At 45.1% G+C, this 23,924-nt stretch overlaps 1 protein-coding gene across 4 annotated transcripts; it reads left to right on the top strand.

The window, feature by feature from the left end:
- Positions 1–14,944: 14,944 nt before the first annotated feature.
- AURKB (aurora kinase B) lies at positions 14,945–19,648 on the top strand (the record flags this gene model as incomplete). Of its 4 annotated transcripts, XM_080679309.1 has the most annotated exons (8): positions 14,945–14,995; positions 16,969–17,071; positions 17,177–17,216; positions 17,444–17,635; positions 17,923–18,061; positions 18,173–18,321; positions 19,122–19,296; positions 19,475–19,648. In XM_080679309.1, exons 1-8 carry the CDS (start codon positions 14,948–14,950, stop codon positions 19,646–19,648), a joined length of 1,020 nt encoding a protein of 339 aa, XP_080535435.1. In that variant the 5' UTR covers positions 14,945–14,947. The 4 variants fall into 4 exon arrangements, with proteins under 4 accessions (XP_080535435.1, XP_080535434.1, XP_080535433.1 ...); XM_080679308.1 differs by lacking the exon at positions 17,177–17,216 and having other exon boundaries at positions 17,395–17,635; XM_080679307.1 differs by lacking the exon at positions 17,177–17,216 and having other exon boundaries at positions 17,395–17,640; positions 17,901–18,061.
- Between the last annotated feature and the right edge of the window lie 4,276 nt (positions 19,649–23,924).

Genomic DNA, 23,924 nt, shown 5'->3' with positions numbered 1-23,924 from the left:
GGGTCTTTTTCTTCTCACTTAAGCTATTGCAAAGAAGTTCTTTCCCAGAGCCAGTTGCTTTCTGACCGCAAACAACACAGGCCCTACTTCCTTTCAAAACCCGAATTGTTAGCGCACTTCAACCTTTTGATGGGTGCTCCCTCAACTAGGGCGCAAGGAGCGTTCCCCGGAGGCTTCCGCGTATTCATTTCCCTGGGAGCGCGTTGTTGGAGGCGGGTGGGAGAATGGAAGATCTGGGACAAGGATTCCAGAAAGGCGGAGCCGCGAGCGAAGGGGTCGATCCTTATTTTAACTTGCTCTGGTGTTCGGTCTCGCCTGTCTCCTAGTCCTGGAACTATACAATAGTGATATTTGCTGGGCATAGGAACTAACAAAGGTTTCAGACAAGGCTGTGTCTACACATATGTAGTCGTGGCCGAGTGGTTAAGGCGATGGACTAGAAATCCATTGGGGTCTCCCCGCGCAGGTTCGAATCCTGCCGACTACGTCCTATTTTTTCTTCCCTACCACATTTTTCCTGCCCAAATACACGTTCCTGTTTCCCAAAGTCAAACCTTGGGTCTGAGTTTCAGAAATCCTCCCATTACATGAATCCTCGATTCTGGGAAGCTCCCCAACAGCGCATTTTTGGCGTAAATATTTCAACATTAGGGAGATTCCATGGATGGATGTTTTACGCCAAACCTAGTTGATATATTAAAATTAATTTTAGGTCTGAAATTGATGTGGCCAGCTGCAAGCAATATTTTCCTATAGTGTAGGATCAGAGGCACTTCAAGTGACTTCGGCGCCGTGGCTTAGTTGGTTAAAGCGCCTGTCTAGTAAACAGGAGATCCTGGGTTCGAATCCCAGCGGTGCCTTTGGCTCTGAATCATAAAGCAGTCCCGTTTTTTCGCTGAATCCATGTTTCCTAATGGATTCTAAGACTGTTTTTATTTTCGAGGACTCAAGGGTTATACATTTTCACACTCGCAGCATCCAGATTTCCTTTTGAGTTGAGCTGTCAGTCCCGAGAATTCCTACACCTTCCTTTGCTCAGCTGATGCTACACACCCCGCCGGCGCTGGGGTGGGTTGGGGGCGGGGCGCTAGCCAGGCCGGCCCCTCCAAACACCGCGGGAGGGTGCTTCTATGTGCAGCTCCTGTACCAAGCCCTTCACATATAGTTACCTCCATTCTCCACAAGTTGGCATTCTGTGTTAGGAGTTAGCGGAGGTCTGGCTTAGCACTATCTAGTTTCTTGCAATAGGGCGCTGAAGAGCTGGGACTCTGTGGACACGGTGGGTGTAGAGAAGGGTCTCCAAGAGCCTGAGGAAGGGCAGGGCCCGTTTGTGGAGCACTAAAGCGAGGCTGGTGACGGTAGAAGTAAACGCTATGGAGAAGGAGGCAAGAAGTAGGTCGTTGGCAGGGCCTAAACCTCCTTGGAAGATAGGCAGAAAGGTCTGGACACCATCCCTTGGCCCAAAGCACCGGGGAAAGAAAAAGCAAAAAGCTGAACCCTTCATTGAAGTCGGGGCCCACCAAAGTATCTATGGGTTGGTAATTAGGAAGGGCCTGGCCATACGGCTGGGGTATGGAACGAGATGGTTCAGCTCAGAGATGCTACCAGGGTGTCCAGTGTCCAACAGATCAGAACCCTGCTGGGAATACTCCCCAGAGCTGGTACTGAGCTGCGGGAAAGCAGAACGCATGGCCTGCAGCTGAGTCATCAGGTGCTACCAGAACTCTTGGCAGTCCCCAGGTGAGAGCATAGCCAGTGTATTAAACAGTCCTTCCAGGTCTACTGGCTTTGGGCCATACCAAGCAGGCCCTTACCTTCTGGGGGTCTTAGGCGGCAGGTAAGAGGGTCTCCTTCTCGGTCACCCTAGGAGAGAACTGGAGAGTGGAGGCTGCACGGGAGGGTAGGAGTGACCTGATCTTACAGGCGGGAAGTCCTGGAGCCAGTGCTGATATGGGTGTTAGAAGTCCTCAAGGCCTGACGCCCCGCCCCACACATGCGGGTTGGAAAGCCGATTTTCCCTACCTCACCCCGTCATCTCAATGATGCCTCTTCTACAGGTCTTCCTGGCCCCAGGAATTATTCCACTACCACACGGTCTGGGAAGACAGTGGGTTACTAAACAAATGGTTTAGCTTGGGGCTGGTCCGGCCCGGATACACAGATGCAGGGACAGAATACGGGACTGGTGTACATCTAGGGATTTCGGGACTCATTAATTGTCCCCAACCAGGCAACTCCACCTTTGTCTTCAAAGTTCTGCGCGGGGGCTCTGGATCCGAGGACGGCGGGCGGAAGCGGGAAAACTCGAGACTCCAAGTTATGGAATTGCGGCGAGAGAGTGACCGGTGGGAACGGAAGTGGGGTGCTCAAGGCAGTCCTGGAGGGCTGCGCCAGAGTGTGACTGAAACCATTCTCTTCCACTTCCCTATGTTATTTCCTGGGAAGAGTCGGAGCTCGCGGACCCGGAGCGGAGAGGGATACCCAGACCCTTGTATCTGAGTATTCAGTGTCCCGATGAAGGGTCCTGAGCGCACCCCAGGGCCGTTCCACCGAGACTTGTGGCCCTAGAATTGAAGCAAGCCTGATACAACTTCAGCCTGATACAACTTCTACAGACGTCTGCTACTAGCGCTTGGCGTGGGCTCGTTGGTCTAGGGGTATGATTCTCGCCTCGGGTGCGAGAGGTCCCGGGTTCAAATCCCGGACGAGCCCTACCTTGAGTTTTGCGGAGACTAGCATCCCAAAGTATTTGATATCTGAGCACCACTGAGGTGGCTTTGGAGCGGAGTGGAACAAAAGTGTGCAGGGAACACTTTTGTAAGTGAACACCCGGTGGCAAGAAGCAGCTCTCGATTTGAAGCCCTTGACGTGCTAGGAAGAGCGCAGACACTTCTGGACTTGATTAGGCAATACATAGGATCTGCTCCCTCCTTCCCGCTTGGTACCTCTCCAGGGCCGCGAGAGCCAACTTTTGGCTTGATTGATGCCGGCCAACCTTTATCTGTGGATGGCGATAAAAAGGGGTAGGACTTATTCAGGGATGTTTTTGCTTAGAACTCAGGTCTCTGCAGCCTTGGAGGCTCTGTGTCGGTCCCTCCTATTCATTCTGCCTTTCTGGGGATTGGCGCTCAGTTGTGGTTTAGAATTTGCATAGGTTTCAGGTCAGTGTTTCTCAGTTGGAAGGACAGAATCCCCAGGAACCTCACCTTACCATGCTGAATTCGGTGAAATAATCAGATCAAGGCTTTGGAAAGCTCAATCCTTGTCTTCTTCCTCGTTAGTATAGTGGTGAGTATCCCCGCCTGTCACGCGGGAGACCGGGGTTCGATTCCCCGACGGGGAGAAGTAATGTAATTTTTCTTATTCCTTCGATCGTTCGGTTTTAAATCCTACTTATTTAAGAAGTACCCATCTTGGGCCCTGGGATGGAAATAAAAAGAAAGAGGGGGAAAAAAATACAGAAGGATCGGGGCGGTCCTTGGCACGGTGGCCGCAGGGGTTGGAAGTTATTGGGAGCAGGTTGCGCTTGGTGCTACTCCATGGAGGAGAAGGCGTGCATGGCTGCAGCCCCCAGATGCTCGCACCTTTCACTGGACCGCGACGAAGTTGCTGGAGAGAGCGGCGCATGTGGCCTGTGTGAGGGTGTGTGCGGAGGTGACCTGAGCGGAATAGCGGAGGGGAAGCCACTCCCTGGGCCTAAATGGGGATATGAAGACTGCATCATCTTGCCTCCAGCACCAGCATTCACTCTCCTGTGATCAATTGGGAGCGTGTGAGGTGGTCAACTTTGCCGCGTATGCTTTTGCACCAGCCATCCTAGAGACAACTCGTCCTCTCGATGAAAAGAGGTCACAGAGAGTTGTGTGTGGCACTGGGGCCAGATTCAAGGAACGTAAGGGGGAAAAATGTTTAAAATGACACTGCGTTGGCCGGGAATCGAACCCGGGTCAACTGCTTGGAAGGCAGCTATGCTCACCACTATACCACCAACGCCGACGATGTTTTTCCTTTTCCCCAAGTTACTTAAGACATAGATACCTTGGTACAGTTGTGGCTCGTGGGAAGTAATTATGGACCTGAACTGGGATGCAACCAAGGGTCGACAGGAATGAAGCCAAGATATAAGTAATGTCTGTTGTTTTCGGAGCACGCACGTGTGAGAGGCTCGACTCCCATCACCGCTAGTGCTCTCCCGTTACCCCACGAGAGACTGCGGTTATACTCAGTCTACAGACGATAAACTTAGGTAAAGGGAGTCTAGATAACGGGGCTTTCAGTAACTGGCAGGCCGGAATTAAGTTTAAAATCCGTCTAGGGTGCCAGAACTGCAGGGACACCGTAATAGCTTTATGATCCCCAGAAATAAATCTCAAAGACATATAAAATCGCTTCTATATTGCGTGAGCTCACTGTTTCTCAAAGTTAAAGAATTGGGCCTTAAGCCAAATGTGCTTAAGCACAATTTGTCCGGGGGAAGTTTAACTCCAAAATGCGCGTGCATCTAGCCCATTCGCGGCTCGGAGAATCGAACTGAGAAAATCTTAGGGGCGGGGCTTCCGTGTAAACTCCGCCCCTTATTGCTTACAATGTTTCTGTTCTCCAGGCCCTTCAAAACTCCTTACTCTCTGGGCCTCTTGGCGCAATGGTAATGCATCTGGCTCCAGGTCGGGTCTGCAGTGTTCGAATCAAGTCGAGTGGAGGTCACAAAAGTCAGATGTTTACAGTATCTAATACGTTTTCAGTAACCATTTTCCGGAAAGGGAGGAAAATGGTTTTATTAGATAAGAAAAATATAAACCTCCTTGTTCCTGTCACTTTCTTTCCTAAAGTATCTGAATTTTCTCCTAAATACAAATTTTGGAACTTTCATTTTCATCTTAACTGTTTCAAGCAATTACAATAGTAATACCTTTAATCTCATAGATATTTTAGGAATTCTAACACAGAAATTGTTCATGAATAGGCCCCAATTTTGGTTCACAAAATATAGTTAGAGCAATAAATGTTCTATATTGGAAATAAATGTCCTATATTGGAAAGAACATAACAATAATGAATAATTTTAAAGTAATAGTAATTTATACACATTGTGCTAAACCAGCTTTAAAATTTGGCGATTTAACTTCCACTAATGTCCATAATCTTACAGTCCAGCATTTTTAATTATTGTAATAGAAATACGATTCCATAGTCCTTATAATTTTAATAACCACCTAATATTCTATGAACTCTGTCAACTACAGTCGTTCCCCTTCTCCACAGTTTTGCTTTCTGAGGAAGGTTATAGATACCCACAGTCAACTGTGGTCTGAAAATATTAAATGGAAAGTCACAGAAAAAATTCATGTTTTAAATTGCCCACAGTTCTGAGTAGCTTAATAAAATCTGGTGCCACTCACTTTATCCCTTGGGGATGTGAATCATATTTTGTTCTCCCTTGGTGTCTGTGGGGGATTGGTTCCAGGACCCCCTGGGAAACCAAAATCCTCAGATGCTCAAAGGTATATAAAATGATGTAGTATTTGCATATAACCTATGTACATTCTCCCATATACTTTAGACCATCTCTAGATTACTTATAATACCAAATATAACGGAAATGTTTTGTAAATAGTTGTCATACTGTATTGCTTAGGGAATAATGACAAGAAAAAAAAAGTCTGTACATGTTCAGTACAGATACAGCCATACAACCATCTTGGCCCTAACTACATAGTACATGTCAGCAACAACATAACTTTTTAAAAAAATATTTTTGCTTTGCAGTTGGTTGAATCCATGGAAGTGAAACCTGTGGATATGGAGGGCTGACTGTATATACTATGTTTTTTTCTATACATACATACATATATACATCTCTTTTTCGCTTAAAGGAAGTACTTTACAGCTTCTCTTTGGCATATCTGAATTGATGACATTGCTACTTTTATGCTTTGGGGCCATTATTAGGTATAATAAGGGTTATTTGAGCACAAGCTCTGTGATACCGCAACAGTAGATCTGATAACCAAGACAGCTATTAAGTGACTAACTGGTGCGTAGCATATACAGTTGGCCCTCTATCCAAGGGTTTCACATCACAGATTAAACCAACTGCAGATTGAAAATATTTGGAGGGAAAGAAAGCTACAATTTTGCTGACGTATACTAGAGTTAGGCCTACAATGGTTGCATGGTTGTGTCTGTATTGGACATTTACAAATCTTTTTCTTGTCATCATTCCCTACTGTATAGGATTCAGTGCTACCTGGGGTTACAGGCATCCACTGGGGACAGTCTGATCCTGGTGGACAAGGGGGGACTACTGTGTTAAACAATCTTCATATCCAACAATCTTCTAAAGGTAGACATTTTGGTTGTTCAATTGTCTGCACTTTCATTCTTATTACTATTTAAAATGTGACCATGAACATCTTTGTACGTTCTTATTTCTTTGCCTCTTTTGAATTAGGTTCATGACATAAATTCCTGAAACCCCAGCTCCAGAGTTAAAGATTCTCCATAGCTGAACTGCTGTCCAAAAGGCTACCGTTACTTTTTCAAGCAAAAACAATCTTTCTGTTGTTTTCTTTTAAAATTATTTATTGTTTCTATTATTGCCTTCTTGTTTTCACGACTTTGGTACAAAATTTCTTTTTATGTTTTAATCACCGCTGATGTTCTCTCCATGCAAACTTGAAGTAGAACAAAATGGTATTAAACACAAATGATACAGGACTTCTCAGTAGTCACTAGAAGCCCAGAGCCATGTGCATTATTGCTGCTTCCAGTAAACTGGAAAAACAAAAACAAAAAGATTCAGTCCAGCCACTCCATTGACCTTGTCTTTCCCAGTGGGAAATTTCTTCCTTGCCATCTCTTTCCTTAACTCACAGTGCCTTTGTTAGTGTAAAAGGCTTGAACTGCTGGAGAGGAATTTGGGTCACCTGCACCATCAGACACCCACCTGACCAGGCTAGAATCTGTGCCTCACCCCTCTCTCTGCTCAGCTCCCTGGCTCATGCCCCACTTTCTGCCAGAATGGTCTCTGTGTCACATGTGCCCAGATGGAGACAGACAATCACCTAGCCATTTTTGAAGGAGTTGTGTGCTAGAATTGAGAATTGTTGATGACTTAGCCAGGCGACAGCCCAGGATTTCTGGCAACCTAAAGAGGAAGGCGTGTGAGGCATGTAGTTGGCAGGCAGTCCTGCACCCTCTTGCTGCCCACCCAAACTAGAGCACCTTGCCTGAATCAATCTATATATATAAAAGGCTAATATGCTAATTGTCTGACCATCTGACCGGTCGCTATGATGTGCACTGACCACCAGGGAGCAGATACTCAATGCAGGAGCTCCTGTGACGTGCACTGGCCATTTACAGAGAAACGGCACTGCGGACCCAGTGCCCAGAAAGCAACACTCAGCTTCCCCAAAGTGGGACACAGGCCCCACCACCACCCCGGAGTGACACCCCACTAAATTGCAGCTGGTGCTGCTGAGTACCCATGGCACAAAATGCAGCCCACAGCCCAGCCCAGCCCAGAAATGGTGGCTGTGGGCACCAGGTAATGATGTCACGTGGCAACGCCCAGCTTTCTCTCCCTAGCAACTAGCCTCCTTGGAGTTTCTTCAGCCCAGGAATACGACTTGCTTTATAGCCAGGTGGAAATATTTTACACTTTAACCAAATGTCTGTGAAGCATTTTCCCATGCCTCATCTCATTTGATCCTCACAGAAGTCCTGGACTAAGTAGATAGGAGACCCAGTGGAATCCTATTTTCTTTTCATTAGCTGGAAAATTGAGATTTAGAAAGCTTAGAAACTTACCCGACTAGAAAGAAGCAAAAAATGGTGGACCTTGAAAATGACTTCAGGTTTTGTCACTGTGCAGAATATAGTCAAACACTGCTACAGTTAAATATTTCACCCTTTGTTCTCCCTACGTGATCTATAATAATAATCTGCTTCGTGTTGATATTTATTGCTGTGTTGCTGACAATTACCTGAAAGAGAAGTTGGGGTGCTTCACTGGGCTGGAAAAAGTTTAGCTAAATCAGAAAGCAGATCTAATTAAGCAAGTTTATTCTATATATATAAGAGGCTAAGTTACTCATGCATGCACAATACATATAAAGCTCTCACTGGCGCCAATCACACGCATGTGTTTTCATCTGTCATTGTGTATTGTGAATTTGGTTGACACTTCTATTATAGAAAAAGGGCAAATAGCGATATTAAAATATTTCTTATAATTAATTTCCTTTCAATATGCACGAATTCATGCACCAGGCCACTAGTTATTTTAAAAGGAGATACAAAACAGTAAGTTTCTAACTCTGTTTTTCCTTCTACATTTATTAGTTGACATTAGCTTATGAAGAAGATCCTTTTCTCATGCACTGAGGCCAGTTGATTTATTAATAATAGTAAATCATAATAAGTCATAATAATAATAAACATTGAGGGTTTACTGTGGTAGGCCCTGTGCTGAGTGCTTTAGCGACCTTGCTTCAGGAAATGCTGACAGCAACCCCGCAAGGTACTATAACTATGCCCATTTTAGAGCTGACACACAAAAGAATTGAGCATTTTGCCAAGCAATGCAGATTGTAAATGCCAAGGCCAGAGGCACCCAAGCCCACAGTCTTTCTGCTACATCCTGCTGCATGCTGTCCCCTAATAGCTCATCTGATGAGTGACTACGGAAGGTCAGGGGCCCTGGGAGAGAAGCATGAGAACCACACTTTACAGTGTGGTTTATGGTCTAGCAGAGCTCTGGATGTTATTAGTGATTTACCAAATCCAGCCCACAGACTTGTTTGGTGTCTTATTTGCCAACATTTACAATTCAGTAAAGTTCACATGTAAATCTAGATTTCTAGCTTCTCGTTAGAAACGGAAAGTTCTGTCCACACTTAGGCTACACTTTCATATAGTAACAATCAACTAGTGCCACGTATTCCCTTCACCATTCAGGATGTACTTTGCCGCATTCCCTACCACTCCCTGTTGCTTTCCCAACACTAAGAACCTATTGTGAGGCATTGTGCCTGGGTAGAATATGCTTGATAAATCCAATACAGTAGATCTGTACCCTGGAGTCTTTAAATTACTGCCTGCACATTATGTCAGAAGATATTGGGCCTTCCAGGAATATTTGATGGGCCAGCATAAAGTCTGGATTTGCATTATTCATAAAAACAAAACAAAAATTGTTTTATCAGGTAGGCAACTATCAGCTGCCTGTTCCAGTTAGTGAACAAAATCTGTTATTTACCCCAAAGCTCTTCAAATGACCTGTGGGGAAGAACTAGTCTTGATTACTTTCAATCTACTAAGATGATACTTTATAAAATACAATAAAGCCCTGACCGGTTTGGCTCAGTGGATAGAGCATTGGCCTGCGGACTTGAAGGGTCCCAGTTTCGATTCCAGTCAAGGGCATGTACCTTGGTCACGGGCACATCCCCAGGAGGCAGCTGATCAATGTTTCTCTCCCATCGATGTTTCCAACTCTCTATCCCTCTCCCTTCCTCTCTGTAAAAAATCAATAAAATACATTTTTTTAAAAATAAAATACAATAAAAAGGAATTATTTGAAAAATGCTAAATTACAAGTTAACTTTTATGTTATAATTAACATATATAAAAGTACTCTGACAAATGCCATTTGAGTTTTTAATTTATTGATGTGAGAGAGAGAGAGAGAGAGAGAGAGAGAGAGAGAGAGAGAGAGAGAAACATCGATTTGTTGTTCCACTTATTTATGCATTCATTGGTTGATTCTTGTACCAGGTATGTGCCCTGACCCAACCCAGGATCAAATCCATGTGTATTGGGACTCTCTAAACTGCTTTTATTTTATTTTTTATTGATTTTTTACAGAGAGGAAGGGAGAGGGATAGAGAGTTAGAAACATCGATGAGAGAGAAACATCGATCAGCTGCCTCTTGCACACCCCCTACTGGAGATGTGCCCGCAACCAAGGTACATGCCCTTGACTGGAATCGAACCTGGGACCCTTCAGTCCGCAGGCTGACGCTCTATCCGCTGAGCCAAACCGGTCAGGGCAGGACTGCTTTTAAATACTTACTCTCAAATTCTATACTCATCCATTCACTAGAGCCTGAGGAATAAAATACACTGCAAGTGATGGAATTTTTATAAAGCTTTTCATTAGGAGCCTTTCTATGCCAAGTATGTTGATAAAGGCGTTACAGTTGAAATGGGCTCCCTGATCTTGGGATGTGGGGGTGGGCTCAACCTCCAAAAGTATAATGATTTTTCACAAATGGCAGCAGGGTGGCCATGATCCTCAAGTCTCTACAGATACCTCATCATGCACAGATCTTTGACTTTTTAAATTAATCATGGGCTCCCCAGAATGAAACTGTAAATAACTGTCACACACCTATTTTTACCACCACACTCCCGTGCTGCTTTTAACTGTTGTGGCCAGAAGAGATAAATATTCACTTTATCAGCCTCCTTTTCAAAAGTCATGTGACACAGCTCTGGCCAAGGAGAAATCTATTGGGTACTTCTAGAAAGGCTTCAACTTTTTCTGATAAAAGAGATAGAGATAGTTACCGTGTTTCCCCGAAAATAAGACAGTGTCTTATATTAATTTTTGCCCCCAAAGACACGCTAGGTCTTATTTTCAGGGGATGTCTTATTTTTCCATGAAGAAGAATACGGTACACATTTATTGTTAAATGAAAATAAAGGAAATTTATTACCTGTATACGGTACGGTAGTACGATAGTTGTCAACACAAACCAGACAAACTATGAATCCTATAGTATCAAGAATTTACTCATTTATTCAATGACAATCATGTCATCATCTTCTGGAACATCATCATAACAATCCAATTCCTGAATTTCCTGGTGAATTTCTTGTGACTCCATTTCTTTCAGAATCAGTGGACCAAATCTCTCATGTTTAGCAATAGCACTGTCTTTAAATGAGTACTTCTTGTCAAGGTAGCCTGCTCGCAGTGCATTTGCAATGCAACTGTCAGTGATTTTCTCCCATGAATTCTTCACCCAAGTCACAGCTTCTTGCAGTTTAGGTTTCACAAAGTTTCCACGCTGATTTCTCTCCATTCTATTTTCAGTGTAGTCATTAATGTCCATGCGCAAATTGTCTTTGAATGGCTTGTTTATTGCAATATCAAGAGTCTGGAGATAGGCCGTCATTCCTGCGGGAATCATTATCTGATCTATTTTTCTTTCGTGAAGAAATGTCTTCATGTCTTTAGCGCGGTGAGTGCTGGCTGCATCCCAGACTAGCAGACCTCTTTGGCTCCCTCGGATAACAAGCGGCAGCATTAAATCGACCCACTTCCTTATAACTGCTTGTGTGGCCCAGGCTTTTTCAGTTTCAGGAATAAAAACGCCCAAAACACGTTCAATCTTTTCCTTCTTGCCCTTAGAAATGATTAAAGGTGGGATTTTAGTGCCATCCAGATGAATTGCCAAAATACAGGAAACACGTGCACTTTTGTAAGCAGTGGAGGGAATGTACGCTAAGGAGGCACCCCACTGTTCAATTGTTGTTTGAGATGATTGGCCCATAAACACTGCAGTTTCATCCATAGCAATCATGTTGGAAAGATTGTATTTAGAGAAGTCAGCATCATCAATAAAGGACTTGAATGCAAGTGCTCGCTTAATAACTTGAGTATCTTCCAACCTAAACAATGTTGTAGATCTTCTTAAAGACAGTTCACTTCGCTGAAGGAAATTATCCAGCCAGTGTTGTGATGCTTTGAAGTCTTCGGGGGCTATGTCAAACTGTGGTGCCATTGCAAGGGCAAATTCTTGAATCTGAGCCCTATTCACAACCAAAGCCTTTGCTCTCCTGTCAACAACCCATTCACAGATCAGGTCTTCCAGCTCGGAAAATAATGGTTGCCGACCTGATCCACACTTGCGCTTTTTAGCATTTCCCTTGTCCACTTGTTCAATGAAGTTACCATACTCTGCTCGCCATTTTCGGACCAATCAGATACTCAACATCTTCTCTTTGCAGAAAGCAGTAAGATTTTGGCCCCAAGAGTCTTCCACGATTCCTTTCTTGTACTCCACGGAGTAGCTTTTTCTTTTTGGGCTCATTTCTAGGGGTAAAAAAAAAAGAATTGGGGTATCAAGGTGGGGGGAGGGGGATCACTCAAAATGACACAGGGGGGATCAGAGGGGGGGATCAAAATGGCACAGGAGAATCAGAGGGGGGATTACCATTTTAGTAACCCCTTTTGATCCTCCTGTGTCATTTTGATTGTCCCCTCTGATCCTCCTGTGTCATTTTGATTGCCCCCTCTGATCCTCCTGTGTCATTTTAAGTGATCCCCTTCCCCCTACCCCTGTGCCACTGAACACCTTCACCAGACATCCCCCCTACCCCTTTATCAGACATTTACCCCCTGGGGCCTGCCTGGGGACTGTCACTGGGCTTGCTGGGGCCTGGATCTGGGCTGGAGCAGGGTCTGCCACTGACTGAGAACCTTCAGTCATCATGAAGGCGGCCGCGAGCATCAGGTAGTGTCACCAGAGACAGACCAGCACTCACCACCTTCACCGTGTCCCGTCCGCTCTAATCCTCCTGTTCTTCTACACGCATCTGTGAAAGTCTCCTCCTCTCTCCCACCCCGCACTCACCGCTCACTCCGACCTCCGCTCTGCCTCCACACAGCAGTGACGTCAGGACTCCCAGTAAGGTCACTGGTTGCTAGACGCCAGTCGGGGCAGCCCTAGCGACCAGTTTACGGTAAACTAATTTTCATTCTGAGACAGAGCCTGGGCCTTATTTTCGGGGGATGCCTTATATTTCACTCAGAAGGAAACCTGTAAGTAGGTCTTATTTTCGGAGGATGACTTATTTTCGGGGGAACACAGTAGCAGCCACCTTGCAACCATAAAGGAGATGTTAAGAGGATCCCAGAGAGGACGATCCAGATCTCTAACATTGTTTGGTTCCTGAACCAACTACCTACTTTTTTATTTCTTGTTATGAAAGAGAACATAGAGCCCTATTATTTATGTATTGTTAATTTAGTTTTCTGTCACTTGTAGCCAAAAACATTGTGAACTGATCAAGAAACCCATAAGGATTTATTTGGTTGAATCATATGAAACTGCTATTTTTATAGGTCAAAATGATTAACTAGCAGCAGTTTTGCATCATTCAACCTGTAGGTGTGTGTCTCTTAGTATGCTTTTGAAAGCAAATAACAGAAATTTTAATTCAGTGCATTAGGGAAGGAGACCTTGACTTGCTTAAGGAAAGTGCTGAAATAGGCATTCAGAGACTCAGCAATATCATCAAGGCCTTAGTTCTGCCCAGGTCTCTCTTCTGCCTTCTGCAACCTCAGCTTCAATGCAGGCGGCGTGTTTTCTTGTCCACATCTAGCAGGAGAAAAGGAGTTTCTGCCCAGCATTCTGGAAAATTCTAAAATTCCCACTAAATGGCCCCCATAGGTCATTGAATCAGTGACCATGATCCTGGATGATCTCGGATGAAAAGGTGTTGACTAGTATAAATGAAACAGAGTCCACTCCTGAACCTGGGATAGGGTCAACATCTTTCTCCAGGAACTCTAAGCACTTTCAGGAAGTGGGAATCGCGCAGAGAATGGGGGCTGGTTAGATAGGCACAATGTCCACTCCAACAGGTCATCATCAATTTAGGGATTTGGAGTTGGCAGCACAGAAACAGACAACAGAATGGGAGGCAGGCAAAATTAGGGTGTTATTATTTGAAAAAGAGGAAGGGTGCTGGACAGGCAACACTACTTACGAATATCCACTAGTTATTTCATAGACGGACCCAAAATGAATTTATTTAACCCAATAACGAAATGTGAGGTCGTAAAGAGCAGAGAAAAAGGGAGTGTGACAGGAAGGTGAGAAGTGAGAGTGGGTCCAAATAATGTGGCCTTCATCAGGAGACGCAGAGAAAGGTCTGCTGGTGGGAAATTCTTATTAGGAATGTGAGCGAAGACTTTAAGGAACAAAATAGTAATGACACCAGAATAAACACACAAGCAAACGATAAAATAATAGAGTCCAGAAGTAGATCCAAGTATCTATGATGACTTCATATATCAAGGGTAGCATTTACTTACTTACTTACTTATTCTAATTATTTATGTATTCACTCATTCATTCATTCATTCATTCATTCATTCATTCATTCATTCCAAGGGTAGCATTTAAATTCCACTGGGAACAATGTAGATTATTTAACAAGTGGTGCTGCATAACTGGCTCTCCATCTGGCAGAAAACAAAGTTAGACCCTAGTTCATACATACACAAGGCTACGTTCCAGCAATATTAAAGGTTTAAATTGAAAAGAAGAAAAAAGGATATGAGAATATTTGGTTGGGGAATAAGGGAAACCTTTCTAACCCAGAACCCGAGCGTGCAGCAACTCTCATTCCGCTGCTTCCATTGGTCCCTCGTGGGCAACGTCCCTGGACATACAGCCAATGAGAATTGAGCATGGGCGGCGCACTCGGCCAATAGGGCCAAAGCGGGAGATTTGAAAGGGCCTCGGCAGGAGCGCGGCTGGGGCGATTTAGTCGTTTGCCAGCGGCCAGGAGGTTGGCTGTGCCACGGGCCTCAGGTGAGTTAACCTCCTTTTGCGCCGGGAGAGGGCTGGTGAGCAGGAGGATCTGGGGTCCGTTGGGCGGGCCCGCGCGCATCCGACCGGCTGCTGTGCGCTCCAGGGTAGAGAGAGGGTCCTGCAAAGGGGTGGGGCGTGTAGCAGGGCCAGGCTGTCGGGGCCTGCGTCTGGGTGCCCCCTGAGCAGTCAGCGTGTTGACCTGCTCCCTTTCACCAGCCCCAGGCAATCGCTTTCGGCTCCTTCCGACCCCTCCCTTTCTCGCTCCCTCTTTTTTCTGCTTCTCACGGCTCTGTTTCCCTTTGCTCAGCTCTCCTCCCCCTTTCCCTCTAAGGATGACTCAGAAGGAGAACGCCTACCCGTGGCCCTACGGCAGGCAAACGGTAAGGGCTTTTCCTACTTACCCTCCCCCAACCCGCATGGTGAGTTCCTGCTTGGATATTTGAGATCCTGCAGAAGACGATCTTCTAAGCACTTTCTTTGCCATTATGCTCCAAGAGTTTGCTGGTGGCACTTGGTCTGGTTATTTGCAGCCACGTCCCGTCAAGTGTTGCCAGCTTGAATCTAAGGACCTCTGGGCTTAACCTATTGTTATACACAAATGATAACTGAGACTGAGCAGCCAGGGTCCGCCCTTTAGGCCAGGATTACCAACCCTTGTCCTGAAAGAAACAGGCTTAATAGTTTGGAATTTATTTTAAAGACTGGTGTGGGATAAGGATCTAAATAGATTTATTTTCCAGTTGTTCCAACACCTTTCATTGAAGAGTCTACCTTCTGATTTGAAATGCCACTTTTATTATTATATTCAGTTCCCACATCTATGTGAGTCTGTTTCTCGACTCTATTTTGTTCAACTTGCTTATTTGTAAATTCTATACTCATATCACTGGGAACAGGTTTTTAGGGCCACTGAGACTTTCTTCCTCTTTTGGCTAAAGAAGGAAGGAAGGAATGTGTCACACAAGCTTTGCTCCATGTGTAGGACTTGGGTATCCTGGAGGGTCCATCTGTCCCCTTGTCCACCAGCTCCCTCCCCCATGGAGTACTGAGTGAGTCTGTCAAGAGTAGAGGCTGAATGAGAAACCATTGTCACTTCTACAATGGTCACTCCCAAAAGAAAGTTTTGTATATTACCCAGAATTTGAAAGTGAGAAGTGGTCCAAGGTCATCGGAGTATTCCCTCAGTGTCCCTAAAGTCTTTTGTTGCAAAGGGGTAAATACTGGTATTTGCTGAATATTCAAGGCCTCCAGGACCTTATCCAAGCCTTAATAGACTGAGATTTTTAAATAAATGGTACAATATATATTTTTTGTGTCTTTAAAATCCATGTTATTGCATATATCAGAAGTTTATTCTTTTCCATTGCAGTGTAGTGGTTTGTTAATGTGAATATACCATAGTTTATTTACACATTGGGAGACATTTGGGTCGCTTCCAGGTTTTGACTATTATGAATTAAGCTGTTGTGACATTTTTGTGCATCTCATTATTGATTTTAAGAGAGAGAGAGAGAAACATCTATGTGAGAAATGTCTCTTGGCCTCCCACACATGTCCTGACCAGGGATCAAACCCACAACTTGAGTATGTGCCCTGACCAGGAATCGAACCTGTGACCTTTTGGTGTACAGGATGGTGCTCCAACCAGCTGAGCCACACTGGCCAGGGTTAAACTGAGATTTTTAGGGGACTGAGAATGTCTCTGTGTTAAAACTCCTTGAATTCTGGATTTCATTACCCTAGCCCCTGGTTGGCAAACTGCGGCTCGCGAGCCACATGCAGCTCTTTGGCCCCTTGAGTGTGGCTCTTCCACAAAATACCACGGCCTGGGCGAGTCTATTTTGAAGAAGTGGCGTTAGAAGTTTAAGTTTTAAAAAGTTGGCTTTCAAAAGAAATTTCAATCATTGTACTGTTGATATTTGGCTCTGTTGACTAATGAGTTTGCCCACCACTGCCCCAGCCTTCTACTGCCCCCACTGCCCCGAGGGGTGGAGAGCTGGGTGAATCGGTCAAGTTATGAGAGTTATGAATAGGACTATAGAGGTTGGACAACTTCATGCTTGAGAATGTGGTGTGGGCCAAGCCAAAGAGGTGAAATGTTAGGTATTGGGGTAAGTCCTTTGCTCCTAATTTTAAGCTGACTTGGCTTGTTTATTAAAAACCCATTCATATGGGGTTCTGAGCAGATAATTGGAGCTGAATAGCAATATTGTGGTCTCATTGTTCCTCTTTGAACTGGGGTTGGGTGTTTGGGGGTTAGCTCCATAGCAAGTACTGATGTGCTGCTTGCAGCACATTCCAAACTGGTCACTGGGACAAAGGCATCCTCAGAGCTCCCTGTGCTCCTTCTCAGGCTCAATCTGGCCTGAACACCCTGCCACAGAGAGTCCTCCAGAAGGACCCTACCACCCCATCTTCGCTTGTCCTCATGAGCCGCTCCAATGCCCAGCCCACAGGTAACTGGGACTAGGGGAAGAGGATTGCCTGAGGGGACTGGAGTCTGGGAGGGTACAGGGATGAAAATGTTCAAGGACAGCCTCAACTTACCTTTCTTTTCTTAGCTGCCCCTGGCCAGAACAGCAATGGGACACCCAACTTAATGTAAGTGCCCAAGCCGTGGGGTGGCAAGAGTGAGGGTGGGACAGGGAACAGGTGGGAAATGAAGGAGGTGGAAGCTAAGGGCAGGAGGAACAGGGGTGAAGCAGGAAAGCCTGATCTATCTTCAAGTCCCTTGGAAGAGAAGCAGGGCTGAGGAGCAGAGAGAAGGCAGATACCTCAGGTGGCCCACAAACCCTTGCTCAGGTGCCTTCCCCCGACTCTCTACTCAGGCGGTCCTTCACAATCGATGACTTTGAGATTGGGCGTCCTCTGGGCAAAGGCAAGTTTGGAAATGTGTACTTGGCTCGGGAGAAGAAAAGCCGTTTCATCGTGGCGCTCAAGGTCCTCTTCAAGTCTCAGATAGAGAAGGAGGGTGTGGAGCACCAGCTTCGCAGGGAGATCGAAATCCAGGCCCATCTACAGTATGGTCACTGCCCTCTGAGCCAGAGCCCCTCTGCTCCCTCGCCCAGCTCCTCTTTCAGCCCCACTTCATCCAGACTGTTTTCTCTGCGGCCTTGGCCACTTAGCCCCACTGAGCTCTCAGTTGCAGCCAGAGCCTTGAATCCAGAGACCTGTCTCCAGTTCTCCCTTACCACTTCCGGCCCTGGTGTCCCCAGCCTGGTCCAACTTTGACCTATACGGGACCTGTCATCTTTCCCATTTCCTTATGCCCGGATGTGGCCTGAGGCCTCTATGTCTCTTCTCCCAGGCATCCCAACATCTTGCGTCTCTACAACTATTTCTATGACCGTCGAAGGATCTACTTGATTCTGGAGTATGCCCCCCGCGGGGAGCTCTACAAGGAACTGCAGAAGAGCCGCACTTTTGACCAGCAGCGAACAGCCACGGTTGGGAAGGGGTGGGCACCTGGGACGCCCACAGTGGGCCTAAGGCTTGGGGGATGCTGCTGGCAGCTGGAGGTCTGTCCTTACCTGACCGCCTGTCATTGGCCTTCCCAGATCATGGAGGAACTGGCAGATGCTTTGATGTACTGCCACAAGAAGAAGGTGATTCACAGAGACATAAAGCCAGAGAATCTGCTCTTGGGGCTCCAGGGAGAGCTGAAGATTGCGGACTTTGGTTGGTCCGTACATGCCCCCTCCCTGAGGTATGGTGTGCCTGGAGGCCAGCCCTGGGTGAGGCTGGGATGTTCAGATCTTGCTACCTAGAAACATTTGGGTTTGTCCTCGTGTAAATATATAGACAGACATAGCAATATCTTTACAAAAATAGAAGACTCGGTTTTGTTGCCCAGATTTCTTTTTTTTTTTTTTAAATATATATATTTTATTGATTTTTTTACAGAGAGGAAGGGAGAGGAATAGAGAGTTAGAAACATTGATGAGAGAGAAACATCAATCAGCTGCCTCCTGCACACTCCCTACTGGGTATGTGCCTGCAGCCAAGGTACATGCCCTTGACCGGAATTGAACCTGGGACCCTTGAGTCTGCAGGCCCATGCGCTATCCACTGAGCCAAACCGGTTAGGGCCCAGATTTCTTATTCAATATACTGGGACCCTCTGCCATATTGAGAATACTCCTACATCATTTTTAATGGCTTCCTAGTATTGCATAGTAGAGCTATAATGTGATTTATTTAAGTAGGACATGCTTGATGGACATTAAAGTTGTTTCCAATTTTTCCTTTAATTCTAAGGTGAGCGTTGCCCTCTCATCTGATTATTTTAAGACACATCCCTCAGTTTGCAAATGCTGGGGCAGTGTATAAACCCACCTCTGGGGCTTTGCTATATAGCTTCACCCCACTGCTACCGACAAGCCCTGTCAGACCAGGGTTTGTTGCATCCCTGTGCGTCCTGGGGTCTTGGCTCACTGTTGTCAGGCAACTAGGAAAGGAGAGGCCATTTGTTTCTGGGATCCTTGCCCACTGCCCCACCCCACCCAGGAGGAAGACAATGTGTGGCACCCTGGACTACCTGCCTCCAGAGATGATTGAGGGGCGCACGCACAATGAGAAGGTGGATCTGTGGTGCATCGGAGTACTCTGCTACGAGCTGCTGGTGGGAAACCCCCCCTTTGAGAGTGCTTCACACAATGAAACTTATCGGCGCATCGTCAAGGTGCGAGGGCTGACCCAAGAGTCTGGCTGGGGCTTTGTGCTGGCTGCAGGGGTCAGGGGCTGGGAGTGTGAAGAACATAGTTGTGGGGCCTAGCTCTCCAAATAGAATGAGCAGTCAAGGAAAAAGCAGCCAGGATAAAACTAATGGGTCCTTTCTTCTCCTTTCTCTACCTCTGCAGGTAGACCTGAAGTTCCCCCCTTCTGTGCCCGTGGGAGCCCAGGACCTCATCTCCAAGCTGCTCAAACATAATCCATCAGAACGTCTGCCTCTGGCCCATGTCTCAGCCCACCCTTGGGTCCGGGCCCACTCTCGGAGGGTATTGCCACCCTCGGCCCTTCAGTCCGTCCCCTGAATCGTCCCTCATTTTACTCAGCCTCGTCTGTTTGTATGTCTGTATATGTGTAGTTGGAAGGAGGGGTCTCTGGCTTGTTCCCTTATCTGTCTCCTACCTCCTTTTTATTTAATAAAGGCTGTAGCTTTTTGTAATGATGAGTGCAGGTGTTAGAGGTGGAGACTTTGCTGGGGATGAAGCTGTCCCCTATGGTAAGAGTTGCCCAGGGATGCCCATGATGGGTACTGGATTCTTGCACCCTGCCCTCAGCTCTGACACCAACCTGGTCAGCTCCCAGTCACCTTGTCCCCACTGTCTTTTCTTTCCTCTGCTCTAACTCCCAGGGTCTTGGGGTGCTGGGACCTCGGCTGTACTCTGCTAAGCCTGACGTCTGCCCACCTCTTACTTCTCACTCTCAATTGTCTGACCTCTAGTCTTTCTCCTGATTCAGCCCCTGCCAACCTGGGAGCCACTGAACAGTGCTGTTGCCTAGCAGTGGTGTTTTCTGTTTGTCTTACGGCTCTGGTCAGGCTCTAGCACAAGAGTGAATAGAAGCAGCACTGATGGTGTCTCATTCCTGACTAAAGTTTCACTGTTCAGGATGATGTTTATGGTAGGTTTACCCTCATTTTGCAGTTAAGGCAACTGAGACACTTGATCTGTCCAAAATCACACAACTAGTAAGTGAGGTAGCCCAATTTTAAAACTCCGCATTTAATGGAGTAATGGTGTAATGCTGCCTTTTCACAGCAAACACAATTATTATGTATATATAATATATATTGAAATATATATGTATACATATACATATATATTTCACAGAAGTGGAGTAAGAATTTGTTTCTGCTGTTACTAAGTATAGCTTAAAAACCTTTATCAGATTAAGGTAGGACTAGTCTCTACTTTGCAAAGGGTTTGGTTTTTTTGTATCAGGTGTTGACTTTCATCAAATGTTTTTTCTGTATTGATTATTTGCTCTTTCAATCAATGTGGTGAAATACATCAATAAATGTTCTAATCTTTATTTTATCTCAGTTTTTTGTGCTGTATTCGATTCCCAGAGCTAGAGTACCAAAATGCCACCAACTTGGTGATCTAAAACAACAGCAATTTACCTTGGCAGCTCTGGAGGTCCAAAATCAAGGCACCCATAGTACCATCCTCCCTTTGAAGGCTCGAGGGGAAAATCCTTGCCTCTTCCAGCTTCAGGCAGTTCCAGGCATTCCTTTTCTTTTTAATTCTCACCTGAGGAAATTTTTTATCCCATTGATTTTTTATTTTGAGAGAGGGAAAGATAGAGAAAAATATCCATGTGAGATTGGTTGCCTCCTGCACGTGCCCCGAGGGCTCTGGTGAGGGAGGAGAGTACAACTGAGGTAGCTAACGTGATCTGAATCAAACCTGGAACCCTTCGGTTCGCAGACCAATGCTCTATCCACTGAGCCAAACCAGCTAGGGGCTCCAGGCATTTCTTGGCTGTGGTTACATAAATCCAATCTCTGCTCCCATCTTCACATGGCCTTCCCCTCCTCTGTCTCTGTCTCTCTTCTGTGTCATAAGCACACTACTCATTTGATTTGCAGCCCACCCAGATAACCCAGGATGATCTCAAGGTCCTTAATTACATCTGCAAAGACACTTCAGAAAAACTGCACATTCATAGGTTCATTAGGATATAGACATATCTTCTGGGGGGCCACCATGCAATCTGCTACACATGCCCAGAGAAACAACTGAATGATGTTATAAGGCTTTTTTTTTTTTTTTTTAAAGCAGCCTGCTCATTTCTCTTTTCCCTGAGATAGCCAATTCCAACTCTTTTTGCTATTTTTCGTTTTATTTTTCTCTTAGTATTTACCATCTATTACCAAATCACATGCTTCTGTTGCTATTTAATAAATCTTCAGTTTTTGGTATTTATTACCTATTATTTAACAGCTATAAAACTTAAGGATTGAGCCCTGACTGGTTTGGGATAGAACGTCGGCCTGCAGATTGAAGGGTCCCAGGTTCAATTCCGGACAAGGACATGTACCTTGGTTGCGGGCACATCCCCAGTAGGGGGTGTGCAAGAGGCAGCTGATCGATGTTTCTAACTCTATTCCTCTTCCTTCCTCTCTGTAAAAAAATCAATAAAATATATTTTAAAAAATTTTTTTAAGGATTGAACTCTTTTACCCCTCTGCCATTATGTATATGTTCACAGGTTCTGTCCTTGAATCCTTCTGATGTAGTTACATCATACTTTTGGTTAGATTTAGTCATTTGACAATAGTTATTGAGTGCCTTCAACATTCCAGGCTCTCTTCTAGAGGCTGGAGGTCAAGCAGTGAATAAAAGAGGAAGAAATCCTCTAAGCTCATGGGCTTTGCAAATCTAGAGGATCAATGTCCAATATTATGATGAGATGCTAGCCAAGATGACTCATGTGGCATTCTAGTATTTTTCTTGCTTGTACAGCTTTTGACAGTACCTGAAGTTGTCTTATTTGCTCATTTTCCTATGTATAGATCACTAATCCATCTCCAAGTTCTCCTTCAGTGTGAGCACTGTAAAGCTATCAACATCCATCAAAGTGCCATTTTATTGCATCACACAGGCCTGATATGGAGTACAGTATTTTGTATTTTTCAGGTCTCAATATTCTCTAATTACCATTATGATTTCTTCTCTGATCCAGGAGTATTTCAAAGGTGTTTCAAAAATTCCAAACACATGGGCTTACCTCTACCTGTGCTTTGCCCCATTTCTCCTTTGCCCTCACCACCAAGCCTGCCAGGCAAATGCCCTGTGCTTGCCACTCCTAATTCTCCTTGGGCTCCAGGCTTCACTACCCCAGGGGTTGGGTTTGAGCCCTGTATTATCTCTAAAAACTTTCAACTTACACAAATTAAATGAGTTCATTCACATAAATAATAGAAGGTGAAATTCCACTACTAATATCAGTTTGGTAACATCGTTCTAGTCTTCTTCCTTTACATTTACATTCATATCTACATACTTCTAGAAAACAGCATTTTTTCTTTTAGCATGTGAGATTTCTTTTTTTTTTTCTTTAATATATTTTATTGATTTTTTACAGAGAGGAAGGGAGAGGAATAGAGAGTCAGAAACATTGATCAGCTGCCTCCTGCACACCCCCCACTGGAGATGTGCCCACAACCAAGGTACATGCCCTTGACTGGAATCAAACCTGGGACCCTTCAGTCCGTAGGCCGATGCTCTGTCCACTGAGGCAAACCAGTCAGGGCTGAGATTTCTTTAAATAGTATTGACCTGTATGTATTGTTTTGTCACTTCCTTTTTGCCCTTATGATGCTTTAGAAGGCTCTCTATGACAGTTCAGATAGATGTTTTGTAAAACTGCCATATTATAATACTTAATACGCATATTCCTAGGTTTTTAAGAAAGCTATTCTGTTGATGGGAATGTAGGCTATTTTCAGTGTGTTGTACTACAGCCATGTCTTTTGCATGCCTCCCTGTGCTCCTGTGTGAGGGCTTCTCTGGGAAAGATGGAGAGAAGGACATGGCGCTGCTGGGTGGGACGGTACGCCTAGGAAATGTCCAATAGATTTTGCCCTATTGCTCTCCAAAGTGGTGGGGCAACTCACACCCCGCCAGCACTAATGCAGTGTGCCCACTTTCCTGCACCCTCCTCTGGTGTGTTGGCTTTTCCACTCCCCAAGTCACCAAAGCTCCTTAAGCATTCCATATTGGTTTCCACCTCAGGGCCTTTGCACTTGCTCTTCCCTCTGTCTAGAATGCCATTGGCAGCCTATGTTGAGCCTGAGTCCATGATGATTTTGTTGAGTTATGAAATTAATCAATCCTGGCTCGAGCATCGTCCAGTACACACACACACACACACACAAAGTTGCAGGTTCGATTCCCAGTCAGGGCACATACTTAGGTTGCATGTTTGATCCCTGGTCAGAGCGTCTCGATGTTTTTCTCTCACATCACATCTAAAAATCAATTAAAAAATATCCTTGGGTGAGGATAAAAAATAAATTAATGAACCCTGGTGTCCTTGGCCATTTTTCTATTATATGTGTCTTTTGCTATTTACTTGTAAAGACAAGGGATATTAATTTGTTATATAGTTTGCTAATATTTTTTTCCTTTGTCTTTCAACAGAAAGTTTAGAGTGGTTTTCTTTGTTGGCGTTTTCAGTTTTATGTTGTCAAGTCTACCATCTTTTTCCCTTATGGTATTTGACTTTTGATTTTTCTTTGAAAAATCTTTATCACCCCAAACTTATAAAAAAAAATGCACCTCTGTCTTCTTTCAGTAC

This window comes from Plecotus auritus (assembly GCF_963455305.1).
Source record: "Plecotus auritus genome assembly, chromosome: 7".
Taxonomy (NCBI): Eukaryota; Metazoa; Chordata; class Mammalia; order Chiroptera; family Vespertilionidae; genus Plecotus; species Plecotus auritus.
This window is presented reverse-complemented; position numbering and strand designations above follow the sequence as displayed.